The 27,580-nt window shown below is 35.4% G+C and overlaps 3 protein-coding genes across 4 annotated transcripts in view; all 3 read left to right on the top strand.

Moving 5' to 3' along the window:
• LOC306870926 (RNA-binding protein Musashi homolog 1-like) overlaps positions 1-4,222 on the top strand; it is a 32,155-nt gene extending 27,933 nt beyond the window's left edge. The window contains exons 12-14 of the mRNA XM_079418517.1: positions 898-957; positions 1,079-1,233; positions 1,892-4,222. Of these exons, the coding sequence (XP_079274643.1) occupies positions 898-957; positions 1,079-1,233; positions 1,892-1,933 (257 nt within the window). The 3' untranslated portion in view covers positions 1,934-4,222. The remainder of the gene's footprint in view (positions 1-897; positions 958-1,078; positions 1,234-1,891) is intronic.
• Positions 4,223-5,900: 1,678 nt separating this feature from the next.
• LOC306871618 (transmembrane protein 233-like) lies at positions 5,901-8,698 on the top strand (the record flags this gene model as incomplete). Its single annotated transcript, XM_079419683.1, has 3 exons — positions 5,901-6,086; positions 8,394-8,528; positions 8,687-8,698. 3 exons carry the CDS (start codon positions 5,901-5,903, stop codon positions 8,696-8,698), a joined length of 333 nt encoding a protein of 110 aa, XP_079275809.1.
• Positions 8,699-14,298: 5,600 nt separating this feature from the next.
• On the top strand, positions 14,299-26,460 carry LOC306871640 (BCL2/adenovirus E1B 19 kDa protein-interacting protein 3-like). 2 transcript variants are annotated; one of them, XR_013784349.1, is made up of 7 exons: positions 14,335-14,467; positions 16,070-16,214; positions 17,819-17,906; positions 18,812-18,888; positions 22,181-22,327; positions 24,271-24,705; positions 25,077-26,000. XR_013784349.1 is itself a non-coding variant. In XM_079419707.1 (6 exons), the coding sequence occupies exons 1-6, from the start codon at positions 14,425-14,427 to the stop codon at positions 24,317-24,319; spliced, it is 549 nt and encodes a 182-aa protein (XP_079275833.1). In that variant the 5' UTR covers positions 14,299-14,424; the 3' UTR covers positions 24,320-26,460. The 2 variants fall into 2 exon arrangements, 1 of the variants encoding a protein (XP_079275833.1); XM_079419707.1 differs by having other exon boundaries at positions 14,299-14,467; positions 24,271-26,460.
• Positions 26,461-27,580: the final 1,120 nt, after the last annotated feature.

Below are 27,580 nucleotides of genomic sequence, written 5' to 3'. Positions count from 1 at the left end.
TTACTGTATTATTGATCAAATAAATGCAGCCTTGGTGAGCAGAAGAGATTCCGTTCAAAAACAATTTAAAAAATCGTACCGATTCCAATCTTTTTGACATTAGTGTTTCTGGTCTTCTGTTTTCTATTTCTATTTTTCATGAACATTTATGGAAAACGAGTCACACAACAAACACCATATAAAGGTGTCATGAGAAGTCTTCAAAGTGTATTGCTTTTAGTGTTTCCTACAATTTGAATAATAACCTTATGTTTTACTTTATACACTGAAGAAACACAATATTCACAATTTGTAAATAAATTCTTTATACTTTATAGATTTCAAGTTCATTTTTATGTATTTATTTATTTTTCTGTATCTCTGAGATTAAATCAGACTGGATGAAAATGAACATTCGATGTTACATAATAAAGGGTGGGGCTAAAATTATTTTAGTCATTTTGGGTTTGATTGAATCATAAAAAAATGACATTATTATTACTTCTTGCCATATGACAGTGGTTACATCAGCAGAATAGTCAGAGGTGGACATTTTGAGAAAAAGATTACAAAAGCAAGCACACTGTAAAAAAAAAAAGTTGAGCCAACTTAAAATGTGAAGGCAACCAGCTTCAGCTTGAGTTCTCTCAACTTATTTTTGTTGGAGATTCTCAACTTTTTGTTGCATAAATTAAAACAACAAGTTGAGAAAACTCAAAAATCTGCTGAAAACTTTTAAGTTGGCTCAACTTTTTTTTACAGTGCATTAGAATAACATGCACTGAACACACGGCTTAAGATTTATCTAAGTTGACTTTTCACTATAACATGTAACACATGTAACAGGATATTAAAGTATGGCATGATGTGACGATCTCAATGTATTTGTGTGGCATCCTGTCTCTCTCTGTCCCGCAGCCATTCCACTGACGGCCTACGGACCAATGGCAGCGGCTGCAGCTGCAGCGGTGGTCAGAGGTACCCAAAATCACATTCACTTTGCTTGTTTGAACTTTTATTGTCAGATTTTGAGATTTATTAATCTCTTTCCACTTGTAAAGCACCTTCTGAGGTTTAAGACATCTTTACTTTACTGTAGGCTCCACCCCCTCACGTACCGCTGGCTTCCTGGGCACCAGCAGCCCTGGGCCAATGGCAGACCTGTATGCAGCAGCCAATCAGGATTCAGGAATCAGCAGCTATATCAGTGCGGCAAGTCCCGTCCCTAGCGCAGGGTTCGCACATGGACTCGGGGTAGGTTCAATCAGATACACACACACACATTTAGAAATGTAACTTTATTGTCGAAAAGGACAAAAGTAATAAATAGTAACACTAAGTGCAAATAACCCGCCTTGTTGGCAAAGGCTATTTACACTAACTCCCCCCACCAACATGTGATTGGGTTCGTAAGGTGTATGCTTTTTGACCCGAGTTCGAGCCCGCTTTTTTGCCGCTGCCAAATATTAAAGTCCATGCGACTCAATTTATGTGCCCCATTGAATTCCATTGAAAGTGCATTACTATTTATTTTTGTATGCGCTATTACACTGTTATTTGTGTTTTATTATTTGCATTTATCATTGTTTTTCCCTACTGTTTGTGGCCCTAAGTATCAGTCTTATTTCAGTCTTTACATAAGATTGTAGTATTTAATATTTAACTTTAATTTAACTTAAATTTTTTTATTAGTTTTAGTTTTTAAATATTTCTCTTTAGCTTTCTTTTTATTTTAGATTTAAGATTTGCATTGAGCAAAATGCAATAAAAATTGACTAAAAGTACGAGCTTCGCATTTCTGCTTGAAATCTCTCCAGAATGTCTTGCCAGAAAGACTTCCATAAAAACAAGTAAAACGTTTTTTTCACCTTTTGCTCAAAATATGTTTGAACCCCTCTTTTTCTCCTCCAAGGGTCCTTTGATTGCAACAGCCTTTACCAATGGCTACCACTGAGAGGCGTCCAATCAGAGTCCAGCGTGGGAGGAGAAACTCACGTGCTTGTGAACCGTGAGCACCGCTGACGACTTGACGTGCTTATGGGACGAACCCCACGGGCGGCCCCGGCCCCGGCCTCTCCTGACTCCGCTCTGGAGTTTCCACCTTTTCTTTTCCTCTATTCTCTACTAACATCACTTTTCGTTTTCCTCATCCCGTATTTTCTTCCTGACGTATCCGACTCATTTATGATATGCTGCCGTCTTGTCTTTTGAAAGAAAAAAAATGAAGAAAAAAAAAACATTGTCAAAACAATACTGTTTGATTGTACGTGCGGAAACACGCAAGGAATTTCGTTTCCCCAGATTTTTATTTTGACAAGTTTTTCTGCATTTGTTATGTATTTTTGCTGACTGTGTTTTTATGTTTTTACTGTACTCATGCTGTAACGGATGATGTCGAGAAAGACAGAGAGAGAGAGAAAGAGAGAGAAGGAGCACGAAACTGGAAAAAAAAAATCCAGGATTTGTTTGGTTTCAAACGAAACTAAACAACACAGAACAAATATGTGAGAATGAATCAAATTTACAAAAAACAAAACAACAAAAACCAGGACAAAAATGTATATTTTGGTAGTTTTTACACAGCATTTATTATAATGTTATTACGAACATTCGTAAGCTGAATCGGTTATTTTTTCCGTAAAATTGGTTTTTACATGAGAAACAACGGGCCTCATTCATGAATTTTCTGCGTGAATCTGCATTCTTTTCAGATGTAAGAATATTTGATACATTTTTACACAGAAATTGGTTCTGCTCATGTTGAGGCTCATTGTTCGGCTTCTTTTTGTAGATACTGTACATATTGCATGGATTGTGGGAGGGTTCGAGGGTTCGGACTGACCGATGGCCCGGGGGTTGTGGGAGGGTTGAGGGTCCTTTATGGTTTTTAACATGCAAACATCTTTCTTCATGTTGAATCTTGCATTTCTGAGGCTAGTTTCATGACCAAGTTGGACCGATGTGGGTCTTTGGTTGTGCTTCTCTCACTTTCGACTCCATTTATTCTACGATCAAACTTTTGATGCTTTTTCGGCCTAAATTTTCCAAATCAACAGACCTTTCGGTCGTTTTGGTTTTGTATGAATCCTCACGCTCGTGAATTTGAAACCATCCACGTTTTTTGATGTTTGCTGTCACTTACGAGGCGTCAAACCGCATCGCTGTCAAACCAGGTTGCGTTTTCCATTAGAGCAAATGATTTGGTCCCGGTTTTGGGAAACGGAAACGCGGTCTTGATCCGCCTCAGTTTCGAAGAGCACGGCTGCTGGGCTTCTCTTCATGCTGTTTTTGGAAATATATATTATATATATAATTTTTTTGCGCAGTGTATTTCTATTGTAAATCTTTCCCGTTCTCCTTTTTTCTTTTCGTTTTTTGACGGTACAATGCTGTTTTTTGAAGAAATGAAGGACAAATTTACAAAGCAAAGGAGTCTGAGCGCTGTTACACCTGTTGTTGTGTGTTTGGATGCGTGTGCGAGTGTAAGTTGTGGCGACTGCTTAGACTGAAGTAAGGATGTACACGTAGGTAGTTTACATGCATTCAACTGCCACCTTTGAAACTGTCTCGTCTCTGCCAGGAATGGAGAGGAACGTCTCTGGCATCACAGCTCTAATGGAGGCCTTCTGGGGAAATTATTACGCTTGACTAATAACACGCATCCAGAGTGATTTTTTTTTTATTTCAGCAACTTTGGATATGTTTGATTTCTACTTAATTGCATTGGTTTTCAGTCTTCCATTTGACACGTGTAGCCTCTTTTTTGGAGCGGTGGTCACGTGACGACCGAAACTCCAGCTGACAGGGACGCCTCACAAAACTACTGCACGGCACACACTGTAACTATTTAACCAACAAAAAGCAATAAGTTATTTTTAAACTCAAGTAATAATGAACGCCGTTAACGGTGGTACGAATACGACGGCGGTAATGTGGCATTAAGAATTATTTTTCAGAAAAAAAAACTATATTTTTCAAGATCCGTTTTAACCCCTTGAAAGTTTCTCAGATTTTTACCGTACATGTTAGCTGTTTGTTTGGAGGGTTTGTTGAAGGGGATCAGCGGTGGAACTGGAAAGCATCAGTGGGCGGCGCTCCGTCCCGTTGCTGTGGAGCTGCACGTCAACACTGTGACCTGATGCTCAAATACGCTGGTCCGCTGTCCCTTTACTGTATTTTTTTATTTTTCACCTCTGGAAATTTTCAAGTAAAAAGATCCTAATAAATTATTTTAAAACATTCCATTTGATGGCCTCTGCATTCATGATTTTCTTTGTGGTTCGATGCATTTGCAGGAAGTGTTAGCAGAGATTGTCATGTTTTGGTCATATGCGGAATGGATAGCTCTCTTTGTAATGTCAATTTGAGTAGTAAATGCAATAGCAAAATCTAAAATATCCTGTAAAATAAAAAAATAAATAAAAAAAATGAGTACTTTTTAAAGATTATGTAATTAAAAATATTAAAAATATATATTAAAGTTTTGACACACACACACACACACACACACGTATATAATTGTTTCAGAATAAAGTAATCAAAATTAAGGAATTATTAATAAAATAAACATTTTTATGCCTTTATATTATATTAAATATAAAAAAAATAAATTGAGGTTTTAATATTAGCAGACCATGTTAAAAAAAAACATTTTAAACAAGTCAACTTTTTATATCAGAGTTATTATTGTTAACTAATGCTAAAACTAAAACCATAAAAAAAATCATTATTTAAAATAAATGTTAACTGAAATAAAATAAAACGTTAAAAATCTTAAGCTTATTGTATTTCAGCAAGAATAAGCTAGAAAACTAAAACAGAAAAATAATAATAAAAAACTACATGCAGATGTTCAAAAACTAATAAAATGTCAAAAAATAGAAAATAACTAAAAATAGCAATAACTAAAATTTCAATGAAAACAGAAAATAATAAATAATTAAAGAAACAAATCAACAAAAATCTAAATATAAAAAATAAAATAGCACCTCAGCAATACTAGAATAATGATATATTATAATAATTCAGTAAATAATTATTAATAAAATAGAATTATTAATAAACAGATAGATGGATAGATAGATAGTGTCCAAACTTTTGACTTAGTCTATTAATTATAACCTTTTTTAACATTTGTTTTGAATATTCAATTTCTCCAATGTGTAAAACAAAAGATAATGTATAGCTTTTGATATATTTTCTGTTTATACAAATTGGCAGGAACATTCACAGCACAAAAAATGTATATTTTTCCATGCAAAATGTATATTTTCATGAAAAATATTAGTAGATATTTTAAATGCTCTCTAACATGTTAGCTAGAATGGTTCTGGTGTGTTTGTACACATTTCTCAACTGGTTTGCAACATTTAACCATTTAATAACTAGCTAGCAGGATTCCAGTGCACCAAGTAAACAAACAGGTGAAAAGATCTGCTCCTTCTTGCTCTGTTATGTTCATCTCTGTCCCATTAACACACACCTGATACCCTGTGACCCCAATACCACCCAATGGCCCCATGCCACACACACTCATAAACACACAAGGTTTCTCACCATTTCTGCATTTGACTCTATTATTAGTCTAGTTTTGTGGGACTGTCCTGCTGTCATTTAACAGTTTTACATATTTACCAAATTTTAGTGTGATATGGAAAATCATAAAATCACACAAACTTAAACTTTGCTGACCTGGAATCCGTCCATGGCAAAGTGTCTCATATCCCTGATCCCATTACTCGCAGGTTCTTCTTGGCAAACACCCTCCTGCCCAAAATACTCTTCATTTCATCTTGTTTCCTGACAGCCTGCACAGTTCTCATTGAACCCTGGTGGATTTATTCATCTCTTTTAACTGTTTTTAAAACTGTTTTTCTCCACACTCGAATATTTGTGTGTTATCGGAGTGTTCGCCTGCCATCATGACGACGGGCAGCTCGCAGACGGATGGGAAGAGCTCTCTGAACGGGAGCATGGATTTATATCACAGCTGGTTCGGTTCTACAACTCCACGACCTCCTCTAAAAAACTACCTGCTCCTGACCATCCTCACCTGCTTCTGTCCAGCCTACCCTGTCAATATTTTAGCCCTGGTCTTCTCTGTAATGGTGAGTCAACAATCATATGTGGCTGGAATGCGTTTACCGCTTAAGATTTTATCTGCATTTATATTAATGTCTGCATGAAATCAAGGCCTTGTATCGATAGAACAGTTTGTGTCAAGGAATCCTTTATTATTAATTGAAGGTGCTGTATGTTTTTTTTGTGCTAATGTAAAAATACCATAATAAATTTGTAGATAGGCCTATTTAGGAAACATGCTATAAGTTCTCACACTTGTTTCTCAGAAAAACAATGCTACAGCCAGTTATTCTGCTTTGAAATGTGTGTTCCATGTTGGAATGTCTGTTTTTGTTTTGGTCTGTGTGATTCCGCCCACTGCTGAATTACCCAACAGGATTTTAACACCCCCGGTTGCCAGTTTGGAAGAATACATGGGCGTATTGCATCCATGAAAATCTGCAAGCATTCTACCTGACCTAAAGAATCTCGGCATCCGACTAAAAATTATATTAAAACACAGATTAATCAACTCATAAACTTACAATGTGAAGCTCTTCAAGTTCTGATGCATGTCCTCAATCTGGCAACCCGTGTGAGCATTGAGTCTGAGGAGAAGTGGGGGGAGAAACAACTCTCTTCAATATTTTGATTTTGGACTGCAGAATAATTTTAACCACTAGCTGTCAACATTACATATTGCACCTTTAATTTGATTTCGAACAAACTAGTGTTAAACTTAAATGCTTAACTTATTATCTCTTTGTGTTATGAACAGTGTTTTAATTCATTTTGAGGAATACTAAATGTTTTTTATTTTGTGAGTGAGATGAATTAATGCATGTTGAAAAAAACTGCTTTAACAGCTCTAAAGTTTCTCCTATAATGTCTGATGAGGTTAGAGAACACCTGACAAGAGATCAGAGACCATTCCTTCATCCAGAATCACTCCAGATCCTTCAGATTCACAGCTCCATGACAGTGCTTCTCCTCTTCAGTTCACCTCACTCATTTTCTACAGGGTTCAGGTCAGAGGACTGGAATGGCCAGCAGAAGCTTGCTTTTGTGCTCAGTGACCCATTTTTGTGTTGTTTTTGAGGTTTGTGTTTGGATTATTGTCTGGTTGGAAGATCCAAACATGGCCCATTATAAGATTTCTAACAGAGTCAGTCACTTATTGATTTTTTATCTGTTGGTATTTGATAGAATCCATGATCCCATGTGTCTAAACAAGATGTCCAGGACCTCCAGCAGAAATATAGGCCCACAACATCAAAAATACAGCAGTATATTTCATTGTACACATTGTATTTTTTATCCCTGTGTTCACCAAACTCATCTTGAGTGTTTGCTGCTAAAAAAGCTAATTTTTTAGTTTCTTCTAACCATAGAAGCCAGTCCCACTTGAAGTTCCAGTCCTGTCTGATAACTGAATATACTGGAGTTGTAGTGTGGTGATGTAGGGGCTGTTTAACAATGTTTTTTAAGGTTTTCTGACCCCGAAACTCAACCTTTCTCTACAATTCTCCAGCTGTGGTCCTTGTAGAGTCTTTGGCCACTCAAACTCTCCTTCTCACCGTGCATTAGGATGATATAGACACACGTCCTCTTCCAGGCAGATTCATAACATTTTCTGATTGGAAATTCTTAATTATTGCCCTGATGGTGGAAACGGGAATTTTCACTGCTCTAGCTCTTTTCTTAAAGCCACTTCACTAATTTGTGAAGCTCAATTATCTTTTGCTGCACATCAGAAATATATTATTTGGTTTTTCTCATTGTGATGGATGATTAAGGGAATGTGGGCTTTGTTTTCCCTCCTATTTATATTTCTGTGAAACAGGAAGCCATGGCTGGATAATTTCATGTTCATAATCACCCTAGAGTGCTCAAAATTGTAAATATGAATGGGAATATACTTCAGAGATATTTTACTCATACGAATTTCTATGGGTACCAATAATTTAGTTCAACGTGTATTTGAGAAAAACATTTATTTCATGATGAGATTTGCCCCCATTTTCAGCTGTTTTAGTTCAATGAAAGGTTTTTTGTGATTTTTTTTAAAATAAAAGATGGAAGGTATTAATAATGCAGGTTTATTTTCAGAGGCTTCTTTGATCACATTTACCAAGGGTGCCAATAATTCTGACCACGACTGTAGCTTGCAGACATATGTGTGCTATCTGGGCAGCAACTGTATGCAAGACTAATGATAATTGTTGGTTTGATTGCTGATGTTAGTTTGACTGGATGAACACACACACAAAAACACATCACAAAGAGAGAGTGAAAAGCTTGTGGTCTTGTGTCTCTAAATATTTTAATTTGAATGTATCTTCTGTCTTTTATAGTCCAGAAACAGTTATGATCAGGGGGATTATGAGGGTTCAAGGCGTTTAGGGAAGATGGCGCTCTATGTTTCCATCGCATCCATCATCATCGGCATCCTCATCATCACCATCTTCTGCGCTGTGCATTTCAGCACGGTAACATACTGTCATTTAACATTTGAATATATTTTTCCCATTTTCTGCTGCTATTAAAATTGGTTCATAAAATGTAAATAAATAAATCAAATAAAATGAATGATGCTGTAATGTTACAGGAACAGATCTGGAAAATCTCTGTGTTTCTGTTTCTTTAGAAGGACGTGTAAGATGACAGTATTTTTGTCGTGCTGTGCTCTGGGTGAAGGACATCCACTGGATCGCTCTGTCTGTTGAAGTGAACAGAGATTTTAGAAGTGAATCCAGGAGCAGGACAGATCCAGCACAGGACATCAGCTCTCCTCCATCTTCAGTCCAGCTCTGAATGAACATGTTTATAAAAGAGAGGTAGATGATGGTGCTTGAAAAGTTATGCCATTTTTGTCAAGAAATTTTTACAGACAATCACATTAAATGCATACACTTTTAAATCACTGAATAATATGCATCCATGCACATAATGAATATGTAAATAATTTTGTAACCCATGCATGTCTGTTCTTTTTCTGTCAATCCTGTATTGAAATGTACAGTTACAACGGTTTCACGGTAGAATTTCAATGCAAAAATTATTAATAATGTCCTTAACTAGTATATCATTACAACACATCACACTTTTTACAGCCTGCAAGTCTTAAAAGCTCTTATAAATTCTGTAAAAACTAATCATGGACATACTGAATATGTAAATATTAAAATTTTTTGGTGTTTAAAGTTTTCCTCTGCCAGTAGATTATGAAAACAATGAAAGGGGTCTTAATTTTTTATAACAGTTTTAAAATACTGATTCTATGTATTTGAGTTTAAAATGTATTCATGCAGGCTATTAGTCTATTGTAGAGATTTTTGTGTTTTATTTAATATTGTACAAATGAAAATTACGCTAGTTTGGAATTACGTTTTGATGAATTTGTCCTAATAGTTAGACCTACAGTATGTGCCTCTAGAAGCTTGCGTCCTGCAAGTGAACGATGCATTATTGTACCATCCCAAAGAGGCACAAAATCACTTTCATGGACTTTCTCATTAACTGTTCCCATCTGGTGGAATGACCTGCCCAACTCAATCTGAGCAGCTGAGTCCTTAGCCATCTTCAAGAAACGGCTGAAAGCACATCTCTTCCATCTTTACTTGACCCTCTAACTTTAGCTCTCTCTATTCTAATTCTATTTTGTCTGTCTTCTTTTTATTTAAAAAAACCTACACACACTTGACCCTCTATCAAATGCATATTTATTCTCTAACTGCTAGCTTTTCTTGAAAAACTAACACGTTGTCTTTTTTCCTATTCGATCTACTTGTTTAAAAAAAAAACCTTGCTACATGTCCTGCGTTAGGCTAAGCGAGACTTGTCATAGCACTTGCATGTTGTTGCTCTTTTGTTGGTTTTGATTGCTTCTATTGTCCTCATTTGTAAGTCGCTTTAGATAAAAGCGTCTGCTAAATGACTAAATGTAAATGTAATTAACTAATAAAGTTAATTTATAAAGCACCATTTATACAAAGCTGAAATATGTCATTTTTGCACCACTAACGCCATTGCACCACAAAACTGCCCACAACTATGTGTGGAATATTATAATAATAATAATGCCAATTTCCAAACAAAACAGAAGCAAGTGTTGCATGGTTTGCATCTTTGAACAACTTCCATACATATGGATTATAAAATGAGTTTGAACTAATATCAGACTTATACTTACAGTATGTAGGCCAAATCAGATCACTAATAGAAGTGGAAAATGATAGCGTTGAGATTAAGGCTACTAAAATTTATGTATTTTTCTGTCTCCCCCGACCGCTTAATCTTGAGGCCAGAGAGCTGGTGTATTTGGAGATGTACCTTCAGCCCTCATCTGTGCTATATATAGTGTTGGGTCTCAATCCCGCGGTGGTGTCAGGGGCCTCTTGTTATCCCAGCGTGTTCAGGCCAGCGGGGTCACATGACACGGGATAACTGGTTCAGCACTGCCTGTCCTGAAAAACACAAGAATGTCCCCACGCTCCTGGGAAACACTTCATCCCAGTAAACAGGCTGAGTTAGAATGCCAAATGTGTTATTGGACATCAGAGGCGTTTCTAGTCTTTCATACTGGGGCACAGAACCCCCCATCAACAAGTGTCCCCATATTTTCATACTCTTTCATGATACTGTTTTCGATATATATCCCTCAGCTAGTAGTCTGAACAATGTTTAAAACGTTGTATTGCTTGTAGTTCTCATGTTTTAGACCTTAAGGTGTGTATATTTATGTGAATGCAGGAGAGTGGAAACACAAGCTCATGTGGAGAAGTTTTGCATTTCACTGTGTTCCAAAGTTCAAGTTCGCTAAATTCTGACCTACAATTTTTGCATCACGTGAAACCATGACCAAAAGAAAATTAATACCTCACAGCATGACTGAATTAAAAGAACATCAATTTTAAATTGCAGCATTGTAGGGAAGTTGATATATTGCAAGTTCTTGCCATTTATGTGTAAACATTTTTTTTTTTTTTAAAGATACCGCAGAGTGTGATATCAAAGAAATTTAGCAAAATCTAATGTGACCACAGTTTAGGTCAGGTTAGACGCCACACTGAATAAAATGAAACTCAGGCTGTGAGAAATAGACTTACAGTCTTTATTATGGCATGCACTGTATAAAGGTCCTAGTCTAGTTCATGTAATTTTTACAACTCTCAAAACTGTTTTTTTTTTTCTTTTGTAAAGACATTTTGTCAGCTGAACAATCAGTATGTACAAGAGTACAATTCATTGAACACACTGCACTTCAGTCCTTCACAGCCTCAATAAAAAAAAAAAATAAAGAAATATGGGGTTGTCTTCACTAGATCTGCTGTCTCCTTATGATAAAGAGCCACAAACGATTAGTGCCCCAGCTGACAGGGAACGTTCTTTATGTAAATATTATGACAAAACGTTCCTAAAATAATGTTTATCGAAGGTTCTTATAATGTTATTCATAATAAATTATGTTCTCGTAAGGTTGAGAGCAAATGTTCTTAGAATAACGTTCTTGGAATGTCCTTATATTGAGGTTTTCATAATGTTATCATGAAATGTTCTGAGTACACCTTATGATGCAATTTGTACTTGATGAACATTCTCATAACATTGAATGAAAACATTTTTAGAATAACAGTCTTTATGATGTTATCAATATTTGGAATGTTTGCATAAAATGTTGTGAGAACAATTTTAATGAAATGTCCCTAGAGTGTTATTTGTGATAGTCTAAGCCATTTTTATGGGAACAGAGCTTTTCAGAGTAGGCTACAAAGCAGCTTTACAGAAAATCATGATGTTATAATATTTATAATATCTTAGAATCTTCATGCCTTACAGTCCCATTTAGCAAATACCCAGCTCACAGGGAATATTCTCAGAACGTTTGGCCAAGTTTTTGGCAAGGTTCCCTCAAAGTTATGAACAAACATTCTTCCAGTAATGTTAGCAGAATGTTCATTCAAAGTTATGTATTAATAACGTTCTCAAAACTTTAACACCCACACACACACACACACACACACACACACACTGTTTTTAGACTTTACTTACTACTTCCCATAATGTTTGCAAAATGATTAAATAGAACGGTCCCTTAATGTTTCCTCTAGCATTCGCATAACCAATAAAATGCTTTTTTAAAACATTTAAAAACTGAAGGTTTTGAACTTTTTGACCATTCTATCCCCCGGTTTCACAAACAAGGCTTAAGCCTAGTCCTAGACTAAAATGTAAGTCTGAGCTGTTTCAAATGAAAGAAACTTGCATCGACTGATCTTAAAATATATCAGTGCCTTTGTTTGGTCTCAAGATGCACAGCAGTAATATTTTTTTATAAGGCATGTTTATAAAAATTACTTAAATGTCCTAATTGAACTATAGCCTAATCCTGGCTTAGTCTAAGCCCTGTCTATGAAACCGGGCCTATAAGTACAGTTTCATAACATTTCCTCGAAATACTTATTATATATTTTAGCTGTTTTATGACTTCCACGATCTGGTTGCTTTTTCGTTAGAATTAGCTTTTTTTGGAGCTGAATAAGCTGGTGCAAGATGAACGGTCAGCTTTAATAGCTGCTGTTAGTGAACACCTTTGCCTTGAGGGCAGAGCAACATGAACAAGTTGAACAATCCTGGGGTCAGATGGTCAGCAGGTGCTCTTTAGATGGACAAACGGATGTTTCCTTTTCATCCTTCAGTAAACAGACAGAAAGACACCTGAGAACTTTAGCCAGACCTCTGCCTGACCATCAAAGTCTTTTTCAAAGGATGTTAGAAAAATAAAACATTTTAGCAAAAATGACATCCTGAATATCTTTATTAAGCAGTCGTCAGTGTATTACAGCAAAAATGCACTTGAGGTCATGTTATATTACATGTTGCTCTGTCCATCCTGAAGTGTTTTCGAACAGCTTTGTCTCCTCCTGGTGGTGATGTATCAAACATCATCCAATGACCTCAGAGATGAATAATGTCATTCATAAAATAAAGGCAATTTTTTAAGCTCTCATTTTTGTAAAATATACAATATTGATCTTGATCGTCATTGTTCTCGAGGAATTATAACAAATGCTGCGAAGAACTTTTCCAAAGTCTGTTAGATTTGTGATGTGTGTGTGTGTGTGTGTGTGTGTGCGCGTGTGCATGTTTATGTGGTTTATGAGGACACAAATTTGTATAATGACATGGGTATGACAGAGGTATTACAATATGAAGGTGGTTTATGAGGACACTGCCTATGTCCCCGTAATTCAAAAGGCTTAAAAAACATACTAAATGGTGTTTTTTTGAAAATCTAAAAATGCACAAAGTCTCCTGTGAGGGCTAAGTTTAGGTGTAGGGCAATAGCACACACAGTTTGTTCAGTATAAAAACCATTACGCCTATGGAGAGTCCCCATAAACCACAAAAACCAACATGAGTGTGTGTGTGTGTGTGTGGTGATCAGGAGAGATTATCGGTCCATGTATTAGAAGTTTATCTGAGGTCAGGTGTCTCTAAATGGGAAACAACACTGGATGTTTTGTTTGTCATGTGACTTATTTTGGGACACTGTTGTGTCACTTGTCTCTATCAAAGACAAACATCTAATGCTGAACCATTAAACATAATTTATGTGATATCTGGACATGGGTCATTAAAGAATATAAAATACACAAAACCTAAACCTGCTGAGTTTTTAGACTGAAAATAGGCACATATCTGGCCTGCTTATGAAAAAGAAGGCAATTAGGCCAATATTTACTTCCTGCTGGGTGACACGTGGGGAGAACGAGAGATTAATGCATTTACGTCATAAAAACAGAATAAGCGCGGAGAACAGCAATCCAGCAAAGCCTCTCTGAAACCGGCGAAACAAAGGGCGGGGCGTACAAACCCGGAAGTTGTCTCTGATTGGTCAGCAACGATGGGCGTTAAATAATTATTATTCTGTTTCACCTCTTTCCCATTGTTTTTAAATAAATAAAACATCCATTAAATATATCAAATATCACTATTCAGGTGTAATTTAGACCAGATGGTAAATTGCATGGTCATTTGTCACAATTATTTATGGTAACTTAAAATATATGATTTAAAAAAAAAATTCAAAAGAATATTCTTTAACTTTTAATTTTTCAATTAGTGATACACAATAATTCAATAACACAAAAAACGTGTGTTTTAATTGTGAAGCATCGGTTTTATGAGCCACCGAGCGCCCCCTGGAGGACAGAAAGGAAACGTCCTCTAAGAAACAGTGATTAGCGAGTTTTATCCACTCAAACACACACAACAACAGTGTTGTGAACACATACACGTTCACACAGAGGACAGGGAAACAGGCAAAGAGAGTCGAGAGGAGCTGAAGTCAGTGCATCTGCTGCTGAACTCCTCTGTCCCATCATGGCTCTGTCAGGATCTCAATCACCGGATGATGCTTTGCACGGTAAGACAACTACATATCTACACAACACTGCTTAATTGTTATAACCTGTGATTATATATATATATATATATATATATATATATATTATGTGTAAGCCTATTTATGTTTAGATTTATATGCACATATTGAAATTATGTTACGTTTTAATTCGATTTTATATCGCCAGTATTATTCAATTAAATTATTTTTTATAAACTAAAATAACACGAATGCACATTAAATATTTAAACTATATTTTTAAATTTAATTACAAAATAAGTTGGGCTACTTATCGTAAAAATAATTACAATTAAAACCATTGAGCCTGAATGGCATTTTTTGTACTAAGCATGTTCTATTACATCTGTCTGTTTTTATTTTGCTGTGCCATTGTTTTTGCTGTGCCATTGTTTTTGTCTGTATTGTTATGTAAACAGATTCCATGACTCGCCTGTTATGCCTCTCTCTAAACCAATTACTGTGAAGAGGGTTAACAGCTCTTATAATTTGATCAGTAGCTTAAACTGTCCGCAGGGGAAAACGTGAGAACAGTGTTTGCAGAACACACAAGTTCTTCATAAAAACAAATCCCTGTCATTATCATTCTTAAAACACACAAAAGCATGCGCATTCCCTCATCCACACACACACACACACACACACACACACACACACACACACACACACACACACACACACACATATACACTCACACTCACTTACTCACAGATTGATATTATGCTCTGTATACGTAACATGCGGCCCTCGTCTGTGGTTATGTCACAGTTCCACATGCTGGAGCATCTGGGCAAATGGCACAGTCCCTCCTCTCTCCACTGCAAGACCCCTGTCTCTGAAAAACAACCCCCAATATGACCAGGAAGGGCAGAAAGAGAGGATGCTCAAGGCATGGGGAAAGGTGATAAAGGTCAGAATTAGAACAAATACAGGGAGGGAGGGAGGGAAAGAGAGAGAGAGAGAGAGAGAGAGAGGGAGAGAGAGAGATATGTGACTGGCTGATCTCTGACAGAAATAAAATGCTTATGTAAGCAAGCTCTTGTTTGGGCAACAGTACTGTATCCTCATGTCCATGTGTTCATGTCAACAATCAGTGTGTGAGAGATATAAAGATAGATAGATAGATAGATAGATAGATAGATAGATAGATAGATAGATAGATAGATAGATAGATAGATAGATAGATAGATAGATAGATGGATGGATGGATGGATGGATGGATGGACAGAACAACAGACAGGTAGATTGAATGATGGATAGATATATGGATGGATGGATGGATGGACAGAATGATAGATAAATAGGTAAATGAGTGATGCATGCAAGCTTTGTTATTTTACAACCTCTCTTATCCACTACCTGTCAGAGATGCTTTTCTTTCCAATCATTTCCCATTGTGTAAAATCAAGTCCTGTTCTACATCTTTTCTCATCCACTGTCCAGTTTTACCTGGAAATATGTCCCAAAATAGGGAAACAACATGTGTTTAATTTGACTTTAACATATAAATTCCATGTGAAAGTTACAAATTCCACTGTCACAGAGCGATCAAGCTGAACCCATTTTATTAATCCAAGTCTGGAATGTCTTTCATATGTCCTTCAGGCTCTTGGGTGGAGCTGGAGGGTCTGGTGGCTTCTGCAGGTCCAACAGAAGCACAGGGCACCACAGCCTCCTTCGTGCAGGGGGAGCTGGAGAGGATTCTGCTGGAAGCTCAGCTGGAGTGTGAGAGGAGTAGTCAAACAGAAAGGTGTGGAGCTGAAGGCCTGTTTGAGCTGTTCTTTGGCAACTGTGACTATTTGAACCTGTGCACTTGGAAGTAAACAAATCTGCTCTTACGAAAGAAAAAAATCACAAATAAGAATCTTTATTTGATGAGTTTCTTCAAGACATCAAGCTGTGTGTTTGACACTCATACCATACCTTTTTATCTAAATATTAAATATCTAAATATGTCTCTGAATTTTAATAAAAACTTTACACACATGTACCTCTGAAATGTACTGCCACATAAATTTTGGCTGGAAAAACGTGCATATTGAATGTCACAGCTTGCTAAAGACTTCATTGCAAACTTTTTTTTTCCGATCTAATGTTTAATTATTGATGAGTGATTACCATATTATCAACCTATATACATTTTAGGCAATGTTTGTGTAGCAAAAATGAGAACACTGGATTTTAGTGGTTGACCTTTTTCAATATTGTGCCCCAAATTTTTAATACAATGGGCAAAAAAATCAAACTTGACTGAGGGCGATGGGCCATATGTAAATTTACAATTTATACTATATTAAAATTAATTATTATTTTGTAAGTTAAATATTAAATGATTTATTGATTGATTTTTTTTTTTTTCAGTTAAAACAAAAATAGAAAATAAAGTTTTTTTTTTTATTTTTTATTTTTTATTATTTCCCCCCTCTTCTTGTGGCATGGTGGGCCAAATCAAAGTTTATCACATGCCAACTTTGGGCATCTCTAGTTTACAAAATGAAGCCCATTCAATTAATCATAGAATTATTTCAAATGATTTTTAATGTAGTCTTTCATGAAGCACTAGAAAGTCTTTTCAACCCTGACAGTTTGTTTTCCAGCAATATACTCCAAAACAAAATATGCTTGTATCATTTTTTTTATAACGGTGGCTTCCTATAGGCATTTTCAGTGAAGAAAAAGATAATGCATCATTACTTTCCATGCTTGGTTTCTGAGGGTTAATAAGCCTGCAGTGTAAAACTGTGTTGTTTCATCAGGAAAATGTCAATCTTATTTTTGGTTATTACCTCAATTTTGCTCTGCAGGTGAACAGCTTAACCAGCATTTTGCCAGCGTATTCAGTGTCTGTCTGTTTTGTGTGCATGACTGTTTGTGTTTTGATGTCAAAACTGGGGAAAACCTGATAATGTATTTTTTTAATGAACTGATTTTTGATAGTTCTGCTTATTCTGCTGACCTCCTTCTCAAATGTTTCATCAGTGTCTCCTATCAAGTTTCCGGTGAGATCTCAACAACGTCTTAAACTGCATGTACTCTGCAGTTAAAAGATATTTCAATATGAACTTACACATTTCCCATTGAATTCTTCCCAGACCAAAAGATCTGAGCTGCTTACATTTATTTTATAGTTTTCTCTGTTACTGGATCTCAGCAATTTACTCATTTATATCACCTGATACATTTTAGAAGAAACATCTGAGACAAAGCTGACACTGTATATGAGAACTCCAGTTTCATGAACATTAAATCATCTGAGTGTGTATGTGTGTGTAGGGGAGAAATTACAATGCATCCAGTCTCCGGTAATATTTTTGCGTACTACTCTTATAACACAGGCTTCCTCTCTGAATTCAGTCCTCCACAGGTCATGACCCCGAGAACATCTGGATCTCCCAAACCAGCCAGCGAGGGCAGCAGCAGCACAGATTGTGTGACTATACAGGTAACAGACACCTGAGGCAGTGTTCAGTGTATGTTCGTTCCCACAATACTGCCAAATAAAGGAGGCTGTTTTATATCGACAAGCAATGAGCTGAATGATGATGGTTTTGAAAGTCTAATGACCTTATTATGGTTACAACCGTACTTTAATTATGATAAATTGATACAGACTTTGCAATGGTAATTAGTCTATGGTTTTATGTATATGCTCTTTTTGATTAGTCACTCAATAATCAAGCAAAAACAATGTAACTTTACACTACCTGTCAAAAGTTTGTAATAATTGATTAATGTTTTGAAAGGAGTCTCTCATGCACACCTGCATTTATTTGATCAAAAATACAGTAAAAACAGTAATATTGTGAAATATTATTAGAAATTTAGTTTATATAATAGAATAATTTTAGAATGATTTCTGAAGGATCATGTGACATGTAATTTATTTTCACAGGAATAAATTACATTTTAAAGTATATTCAATCAGCTACTTCAAATTGTAATCATATTTCACAATATTAATGTTTTTACTGTATCTTTGACCAAATAAATGCAGTCTTGGTCAGCATTTAAGAGACTTTATAATTGTGCATAAATAGGATAGTGGAAACTTCGCATGGTAAATATGACATTGAAAAAGAAGAAAATGCGTTAAATAAAGGCTACAATAAATACAGGTTCACTTGCATTGACAATTAAACATTTATTAAGTAATTTTGCATATTGTTGCCAGTGTGGTTTATAGCATTAGTCATTTTCAGTACACTTTACATTATAGTACATTAAGCAGTTTTGTTTCTGTGGGTCACTTGATGTCCAATGTACACCTGGTTCCTGAAGCTACTGATTTAAGGCAAGTAAAGCATGTAAATAATGCTCTCACACATCTCTGCACTGTTTGTCTTTCAGTCGGATGAGAATGACAGGCGAGTGAGTGCTGAATGGGTGTGGGATTGGTCCAGTCGGCCAGAAAACCTCCCGCCCAAGTAAGATTTACCTTTCATTCATACTTTGATTCAGGTGTTCTGTGGTTACTCCTGATACTCAGGTGTCTGAGATATATAATGGAACTGCAGAGGATTTGTGAAATTAAGAAAACAGTTGGAATAGCCTAGACCAGGGATCTCCAACCCTGCTCCTGGAGAGCTACCATCCTGCAGATTTCAGTTCCAACACACCTGTCTGAAATTGACAAGTAGCCTTGAAGACCTTGATTAGCTGGTTCAGGCGTGTTTGATTGGGTGTTTGAGCGTAATCCGTGTTTGAGCTTAAATCTGTAGGACGGTAGCTCTCCAGGAGCAGGGTTCGGAGACCCCTGGCCTAGAAAATAAAAAAAATGTTGAGTATTATTCATATTTTTTTGCACATGATGGCAGTTTGCAGTCCTAGATAAAATTATGCTTATTAAGGATGCAAATACATCATGAACACCATATGGCATTATTGGTAAAAATAAATGAGGTGTTCTTGTGTGCTGAAGTGTGCTTTCAGATTGCAGGTCTTGCAGTGGAGCGTTTGACCTCCGTTAGCCCTGCATACCTCTGCTTAAATCTCAGAGAGGATCATTTAGTCGCCACACAAAAATAGCTTGTGCGCCACACCATGAGTCAGTGATTCTGAGCCTCGCTTGTATGCCGTTTAACGAGAGGATGAGTTCGCTCTCTAGAGGAGAAACTTCTTAATGCACGTATCATTACAGCTAAAACCTTGTCACAAACTTTTTGAATTGCAGTGTTTAATGATGTAGAATTGCAGATTTTAGCAATAGAGACTGGTGATATTAAAAGCAAAAAGCTTTGAGAAAGCACAAAAAGCTTCACTTTGTCAATGCCAGTTATCATTGACTGTGCAAATATACGTCTTGCTGGAAAAACATTTCAAAGGTTATTTGAAATCAATCTTTAGAAATAGAGCTGATGCAAAGACATTTAGTGTCCATCCTTCCAGCTGTTTGTATTGGTTGATCAAAAAAACGTTCACATTAAAGGAAATAAGAAAATAACTATTCAAGTTAATTTCTTAGAAAATAACTATTCAAAATAAGAAAAATCTATGTAGTACAATCTATGTAGTCACAATGTAGTAAAGCACCCACTGATGAAAGAGAAAACATCTGTGCTCATGTAATGTCAATAAACAATATTCTAATCTTCAAATTCTTGAAAACCTTGAATAACCATAATTCTAACCTTGAAATAAGGATTTGGCATTAAATATATTTAATGGACAGTATACTGTCTTCAGAATCATTCATGCATGCAGAGGAAGACAGAAATCATGTCTTTGTGCAGTTTCTCTACTAATTAACTAGAGTTCTTCACCTTACAAATGGTTGCCAATAACAGAAATGCTACGAAATGCATCATATTGTGAGAGAAAGTGTGGGCAAGTTCTCGGGCAAAACGGCACCCCAAAATTATTAAGAAACAAGTATTGGGTTTCATTCAGCTAATTTGATCCAGGATGCTGGTGTATGCTGTTCTAAATCACAAATCTAAAATAATAACAATTCAAAATGTTCAAGTACCAATGCACTTTCCTGCAACCATGCAGCTTTGAGTTTTATCTTGGTTGCATTGAGCTGCTTTAAACATCTGTGATGTTTAGATCCTCTTGGCCAAACGTCTTCCATTAAAAAAATTAATTTCTTCATATATGCTTGCATTCCCACATTTGCATGTGCATGAGGCAACAAGCTTTATATGATAGGATAGATGAGCTTTAAACTGGGACTACAATGCTGAATTTGGCTTAATCCATTTCAGAGAAATTTAGCTTAAAACACCTTCAGGTTCACCTGGTGCACGCTCAGTAAATTATCCAGCCTGACAGGATGTTTGTTTCAAAGGCATTCTATTTGTGAAAGGACCACAGAAAATCTGTGAAGAAACAAAGCATTTTTAAACATTAGAATTTTTTAAAACAAAGGAATGTTGATGTAAAATGAATAAGAAATGTTTTAAGAAACAAGTTGTCCAAGAAATAAGTTCTACTGTACACTGTAAAAAAATTCCGTAAAATCTACGATAAAAAAAGGCAGCTGTGGTTGCCAGAATTCTACCGTAAAAAATATGGTAACAACATTTTAGGTTTCACCGTTTTAACTTAAATTTACAGTTAAATACCGTAATTTCATTAACTGATATAATGTCAATATACCAACCTATTGAAGTACTGAAATCTGTTTTGTACCTTTGAAATACACTGATAACCACCACATGCAGGTGCTGAGAAAGTCACATGATGAACCAAAGCCAATCACAAGCAGCTTTTAAATAATAATATATATAGAAGGTGCACAGTGTCATTCACACAAGCACTAAACACCATCATGGTGAGTTTCATTAAACTGAAATATACAATAAACATTAATTTAACAACATTAGATTAAACATACAACCCTAATAAACATAACTGATAAGAAAAAAACTAAGAAGAAACAGTTATTTCAAAGAAAAAACATCAAATTCAAACAAAATTTGAAATGCAACGCAGGGAATTCTGGGAATGTCAGTTTACGGGTTTTCCCTGTAAATTTTACAGGAACTTAACGTTAACCATTTAGAAGGTTTTTACTGTAGCATTTTCACAGTTTTTTACTGTTAAAATCACGGTAATTTTTTACAGTAATGTCACTAATCAAATAGTAAATTTGTGACATCGATCATATGACAGTCTGTTCTTCTCAGTAATTCTGGAGAACATTATCATCACCTCAATAAAGCAATAGAGAAATACTGAGACATTCAGATTTATGTGCATTTTCAATTCAGCTTCTCTGAAATTATGCTGATAATATTGTGTAATCAGAATTTTGTATTAAAAGCCATGCAAAATAGGCTGCATTGACTGAACTGTGCAAATAAACTTGGATTGAATGTATTTATAGTATCACATCTGGAATATTCCAAATGCATATGTACAATTGTGGCCATAATTATTAGAACACTACAGTATTTTCAGTATTTAACAGTATTTTCACTAGCTAAAAATGGTTTTAAGTCAGATATTTCTATATTTTGCTGTAGTGTGTCCATAGGAAATATCAGTTTAAATTTCCAAACATTAATTTTGCCATTAATTGTAATAATCCAGTGAGACTTTTGTCTGACAACAGCCAGTGCTCCACACAGAGATCTGATCTGTCTGTATGGAATGACATGAAGAAACAGAACAAACTGAGAACAAACTAAGAACTGTGGCCACGTCTCCAAGATGCTTCAAGATGCTTGATTATATTGCTGAATGACCCTGATTTATCTCTCTTTCTGTCTTTAGGGAGTTTGTGTTTCATCACCCAAAGCAGTCCGGCTCTCTGAGTGTGAGGAAGACAGAGGTGATGAAGAGGGGTTTGTTTTCTTCAGACGTGCTCCTCATCCTCCTGCCCTCTCTGCTCGCCTCACACGCTCTGACGCTGGGTCTGGGGTGAGACTTTTCTCATATTTCATTATATCTTCTAATATTTTCATTTTAATATCACTGCAAATCTTTTGCTTCAAGAATCCACAGGAAGCATGTGAGGTCAAATTTCATCAAATGTGTCAATGAGGTTTATCTATGTATAAATGTGACCCTGGAGCACAAAACCAGTCTTAAGTCGCTGGGGTATATTTGTAGCTATAGCCAAAAATACATTGTATGGGTCAAAATGATCAATTTTTCTTTTATGCCAAAAATCTTTAGGATATTAAGTATCCTCTGTTCCATGAAGAAATTTTTTAATTTCCTACTGTAAATATATTAGAGCTTAATTTTTGATTAGTAATATGCATTGCTAAGAACTTCATTTGAACAACTTTAAAGGCGATTTTCTCAATATTTAGATTTTTTTGCACCCTCAGATTCCAGATTTTCAAATAGTTGTATCTCGGCCAAATATTGTCCTATCATAACAAACCATACATCAATGGAAAACTTATTTATTCAGCTTTCAGATGATGCATAAATCTCAATTTCGAAAAATAAATTGACCCTTATGACTGGTTTTGTGGTCCAGGGTCACAAATAGTCTGTATATATTGCCCTTTGTACATGTCAATATTTTAGAATTTCAATATTTCGAATTCAGTGTCTTTAAAGGTAATCGGCATAAATAAAAGTGTAGGGTTCTGTGGACATATGGCCTGTAGAGCCCCACTGAAGTCACGCTTCACTCCTAGTCTATGGCTGTACCACTGATTTTAATGCAAACGATGATTGATGTTGACTGGGAAAGAGCCTTTAAACATGGCTTTTTGATCCCATTGTGAGGCCTATTTGCATTAAAAGTCACACGACTGACAGCATATGGAATCTAAATACACTGCCTTACAGTGCTCAAACCTCTGAGTGCACATTTGCCAACCATAAGTGACAGCAATCTGCTTTAATCTGTTTGTGATTGGGAGTGTTTATGCATTTAAATGCATGAGTGAATTCTTAAAATTATTGTTCTGCATGTGAATGAAATATAGAAGTCACTTATGTAAGTGCATTGATTGACATACTGTACTGAAAATGTGATCTACTACAACTATATGCCATGACTGCATAGATGAGTGTTAGTTTTGGGGATAAAATAGTCTCTCTGATGGTGACAGTTATGTTATTTGGGCAATATAGCTGTCTCTTCACTTTTCTTCACCTTTCAACACTTTTCTCTTTATTTGTCCTCTTCTGTGCTTCACTAAAATACATTTCTGTAATTTATTAAGTACACCTGAAGTGAAAATTTGACTGTGAATGCAATAGAAGAGATTTTGCAGGAAACTATTTAGAATGAAGCTCCATCTGATTTTTAATTTGCATCGCAGGAAGGCATTTTATACTGCCGCTCTGTCATAATAATCAGTGTGCGTTTTCTGTCCATTGTGCATAACAATTAACATTGTGCATATATGTAAGTGTTACAACACTCTGACTATGTAAATGCATTCATAATGTTCAAAAGTTTAGGGCTGATAAGATTATTTATTTAAGTTTTGAAGTGTCTTGTGCTCACCGTGGCTGCATTAATTTGATCAAAAATACAGATATAATGAGAAATATTATTATATTTCTCATTATATCCCCCCCCCCCCCCCCCCCCCCCAAAAGTGGCTTCTGTCCTCACTGTAGATAAAATCTAATCTGAATATGATTGTGAGTGGTCCCTGTATAAGGCCAGGGTCCTGTTGCAGTCCCCGAGTCCCAAATTAGAAATGTTTGTGCTGTTCAAACTCTCTAAAATGCTGTATCGAGTCATACAAATTGAATTTTTGACTTCCGTTTTCATTACAGGCAATGATGTTACCTAAAAAAGAGCATAAATAAGAACTCAGATGCTGTCTGACAGAAGACAAAAGATGACCGGTTATCTCTTTCTTTCTATTTCTTACTTTCTTTCTCAGAATATACATAGGAAAACGGCTGGCATCCTCCTCCACCAGCACACTGTGACATGTGACATGTGGTAGCTCACCGATTGGCTGAGGCCACTGCCACTAGCACTGCAGCCCAATCACGCCTCTCTTCTCCTCCTGTGATGGGCAACAGCCTCTTCTGCCTCTGTCTGTGTTTGTCCCGACCCACCACAAAACTGTCTTTCTCTGTCTCCACGCTTTTAAAGGGGGTCATATCATGAGGAATCAATAAAAAATATTTTTTAGATAAAAGAGCCTGATATTCCATGAGAGTATATGTTTCAGAATGATATGCATTTGAGAAATCAAAACTTTCTTCCCAAAAGGAGTGTTTATTGAAAGCTATAACAACCTATTCTGAACTCCTCTGAAGACTAAACTGAAGATTTGAATTGCACATAAAATTATCATTCATTTGCATTAGTTTTAAACATAAACTAATAAACTTAATGCAATGTGTATTTTTCAGGCAAACCAACAAGATTTCTATTATAGTACCAAGCTGAATGTTTTAAATACACAATAACCAGCTTTATATATTTATCATCAATAACTGTTTCAATCTCATACATTCTAACTAAATTAATATCGCTTGTTCCACAGCTAGCCATATTTTAACCATGTTTATGCTTTTTAACTGAATAAATGTAATTTTCACAGTGAACTGATTCTAAGCAATTTGAATAAATTTGGAAAATATGATTGTTTAAATAAAATAGACAGAAATCTTAAATGTTTCTTAGCCATTTCATTTATGTATGGCTGACAAATATTTATCACATTAAGTTTATTAGTTTTTGTCAAAACTGTAACCCAAATGAATGGAAAATGTATATGCAATTCAAATACATAAATAAATATTATTATTTGTGACCCTGGACCTCAAAATCCAGTCTTAAGTCGCTGGGGCATATATTTAGCATAGCCAAAAATACAATGTATGGGTCAAAATGATCCATTTTTCTTTTATGCCAAAAGATCATGTTCCATGAAGATATTTTGTGAATTTGCTACCGTACATATATCAAAAGCTAATTTTTGATTAGTAATATGCATTGCTACGAATTTCATTTGAACAACTTTAAAGGTGATTTACTCAGTATTTTGATTTTTTTGCACCCTCAGATTCCTGATTTTCAAACAGTTGTATCTCGGCAAATATTGTCTAATCCTAACAAATAGGACATACATCAATGGAAAGATTATTTATTCAGCTTTCATATGATGTAGAAATCTCAATTTCTGAAAAATTTACACTTATGACTGGTTTTGTGGTCCAGGATCACATATACTTAAAAAATTAGGCCTAAATATTTTTGATGTCAGACTGATTAATACGTTATCACATGATTGACCAGAAGAGTCAGAACAGGTCAAAATGTTTATGCCAAGAAAATTAGGATTGTTATTTATGCAAAAAAATTATAAGTGGAGCTCAGGGAAAACTGACAGTGAGTGAAGCAAAAAAAAAAAAAAAAGTATTATTTGACATCTAAATCAAATGCAAGACATACATTGAGTTCAGTCATGGATAGTGTTTATGACTGAATCCTTTCATGTTTGTGTGGAGCAAAATAATGTGAAAAATCTCATGTTGCAGTAACGTGTTTGAGATATAGATCCATTCCATGTTGTAATGTGAAGTTAACTGGAGTTCATCAGGTTATCTGCTCAGATTAATCGACTCGACCACAATAAATGTCACTCTTAACACCTTCTGCTTGGTCTGGTGTGTAAAAATGAATGTAGGCTAGATCTATTTAAAATAGATGTGAGGCTTTCACCTTTAACTAAAAAATACAGAACATTACCTTGTTTTATTGTGCGTATAATCTTTAAAGTAGCTTGGAATAGAAATCCCATGCAAATGAATATGATAATTATGGGTAGTTATAAAATATAAGTTGATTTGTGTATAATTTTATATGGTCACCATTTCTTTTTTCACAATTTTTTTGTCACGTTTTTCCTTCGTTGCTGTATTTCAATGGTCCTGTGATGTGACAATTGAATTTTTAAAAATGCTAATATTTTAAGTATTCAATGTCAACTATGAAGAAGCATTTCCTATCAGCTTACCATATATAAAAATACGGTGATATTTCCATCTGATACATTTACTGTTTATAAGACAATGAAACAAGACAAAATACATATTAAAGAAAAGAAAGCTGATGTAACACAGCAGTGTGATTCCCTGAATATGCAGCAGAGGTCAGAAGTGCTCTATAGTGTGCACTGCAGTGCATGTTGAGACACCTGCAGTTAATATGGCAGTTATGGCAGAGCTCTACACATTTTTGTCTTTAGAAGCAGATGTGTTCCTAATTTTAAATATTTAGGGAATATTTAGTTAGAAATATAGGAGCTTCTGATTAATGATAGAAATTAATTTTCTCATTATGGGGATTTATATTTTCAGTTTAAATTAAATTCCAGGGGATTCTTTTCCCTTTTACCTTTTATAGGGGCAACCTTATTAAATGAGTCATTTTTTTATGTCAGAAATCTATTTAAATGAATAAATTGGTTTAAAGATTTTAATTAAAACAATAAATTCAATTAGAATAGTTAAATTGTCTGAAATGATATTTCAAATTTGAAACTTAAACCGGCAGTAGCGAAGTCTTTGTCAATGAATCATTCATTCAGTCGATTCTTTCAAAACGGCTGATTCATTCAGGAGCTGCGTCCCAATGTGCACACTATCCATCCTAAATTCTATGTGATATTAGCAATTTTCAATACTATTTAGGGCAGATAGGGTGGATAGTATGCACATTGGGACATAGGGTCGGTAAGCAACTTCGGTCTTTATGGTTGGTTATTTGATTTGAATCACTTACTGTTTGAATCACTGACTCATCTGATTCGTTCAAAACACTGATTCATTCAGGAACGAAACTCTGCTTTGTTTTTCTGAAACACTCAACAGTTATGTTTTGGCTTGTATGGAACTATCTTCGTTGGCGAATGGCTAAATAGAGAGAAAAGAGACAATATTGTGTCAGAAATGTAAAATTTAATTATTGAACTTATAAAATCAATATCACATATGTGATACAGTTGTACTGATTTTTGGGTAAAACAGCACTCTTGCTTGTGTGATAGCTTAATTAACGGTATATCATATATTAAATATTAAAAACAAGAACTCATATAGGGGCACAGTTTTAACAGAATATATCGAATTTGGGCACGGTTTTATTGATGTTGGTGCCATTTTTGTCCCAAACAGCGTTAGCCTAACTGACGACCCTACTTCTGATAATCAAATAGCCTATTTGACAGGCTGCAA

This window comes from Barbus barbus, assembly GCF_936440315.1.
Source record: "Barbus barbus genome assembly, chromosome: 6".
NCBI lineage: Eukaryota > Metazoa > Chordata > Actinopteri > Cypriniformes > Cyprinidae > Barbus > Barbus barbus.
Note: the sequence above shows the minus strand (reverse complement) of the source record. Positions and strands in the feature narration are given on the sequence as shown.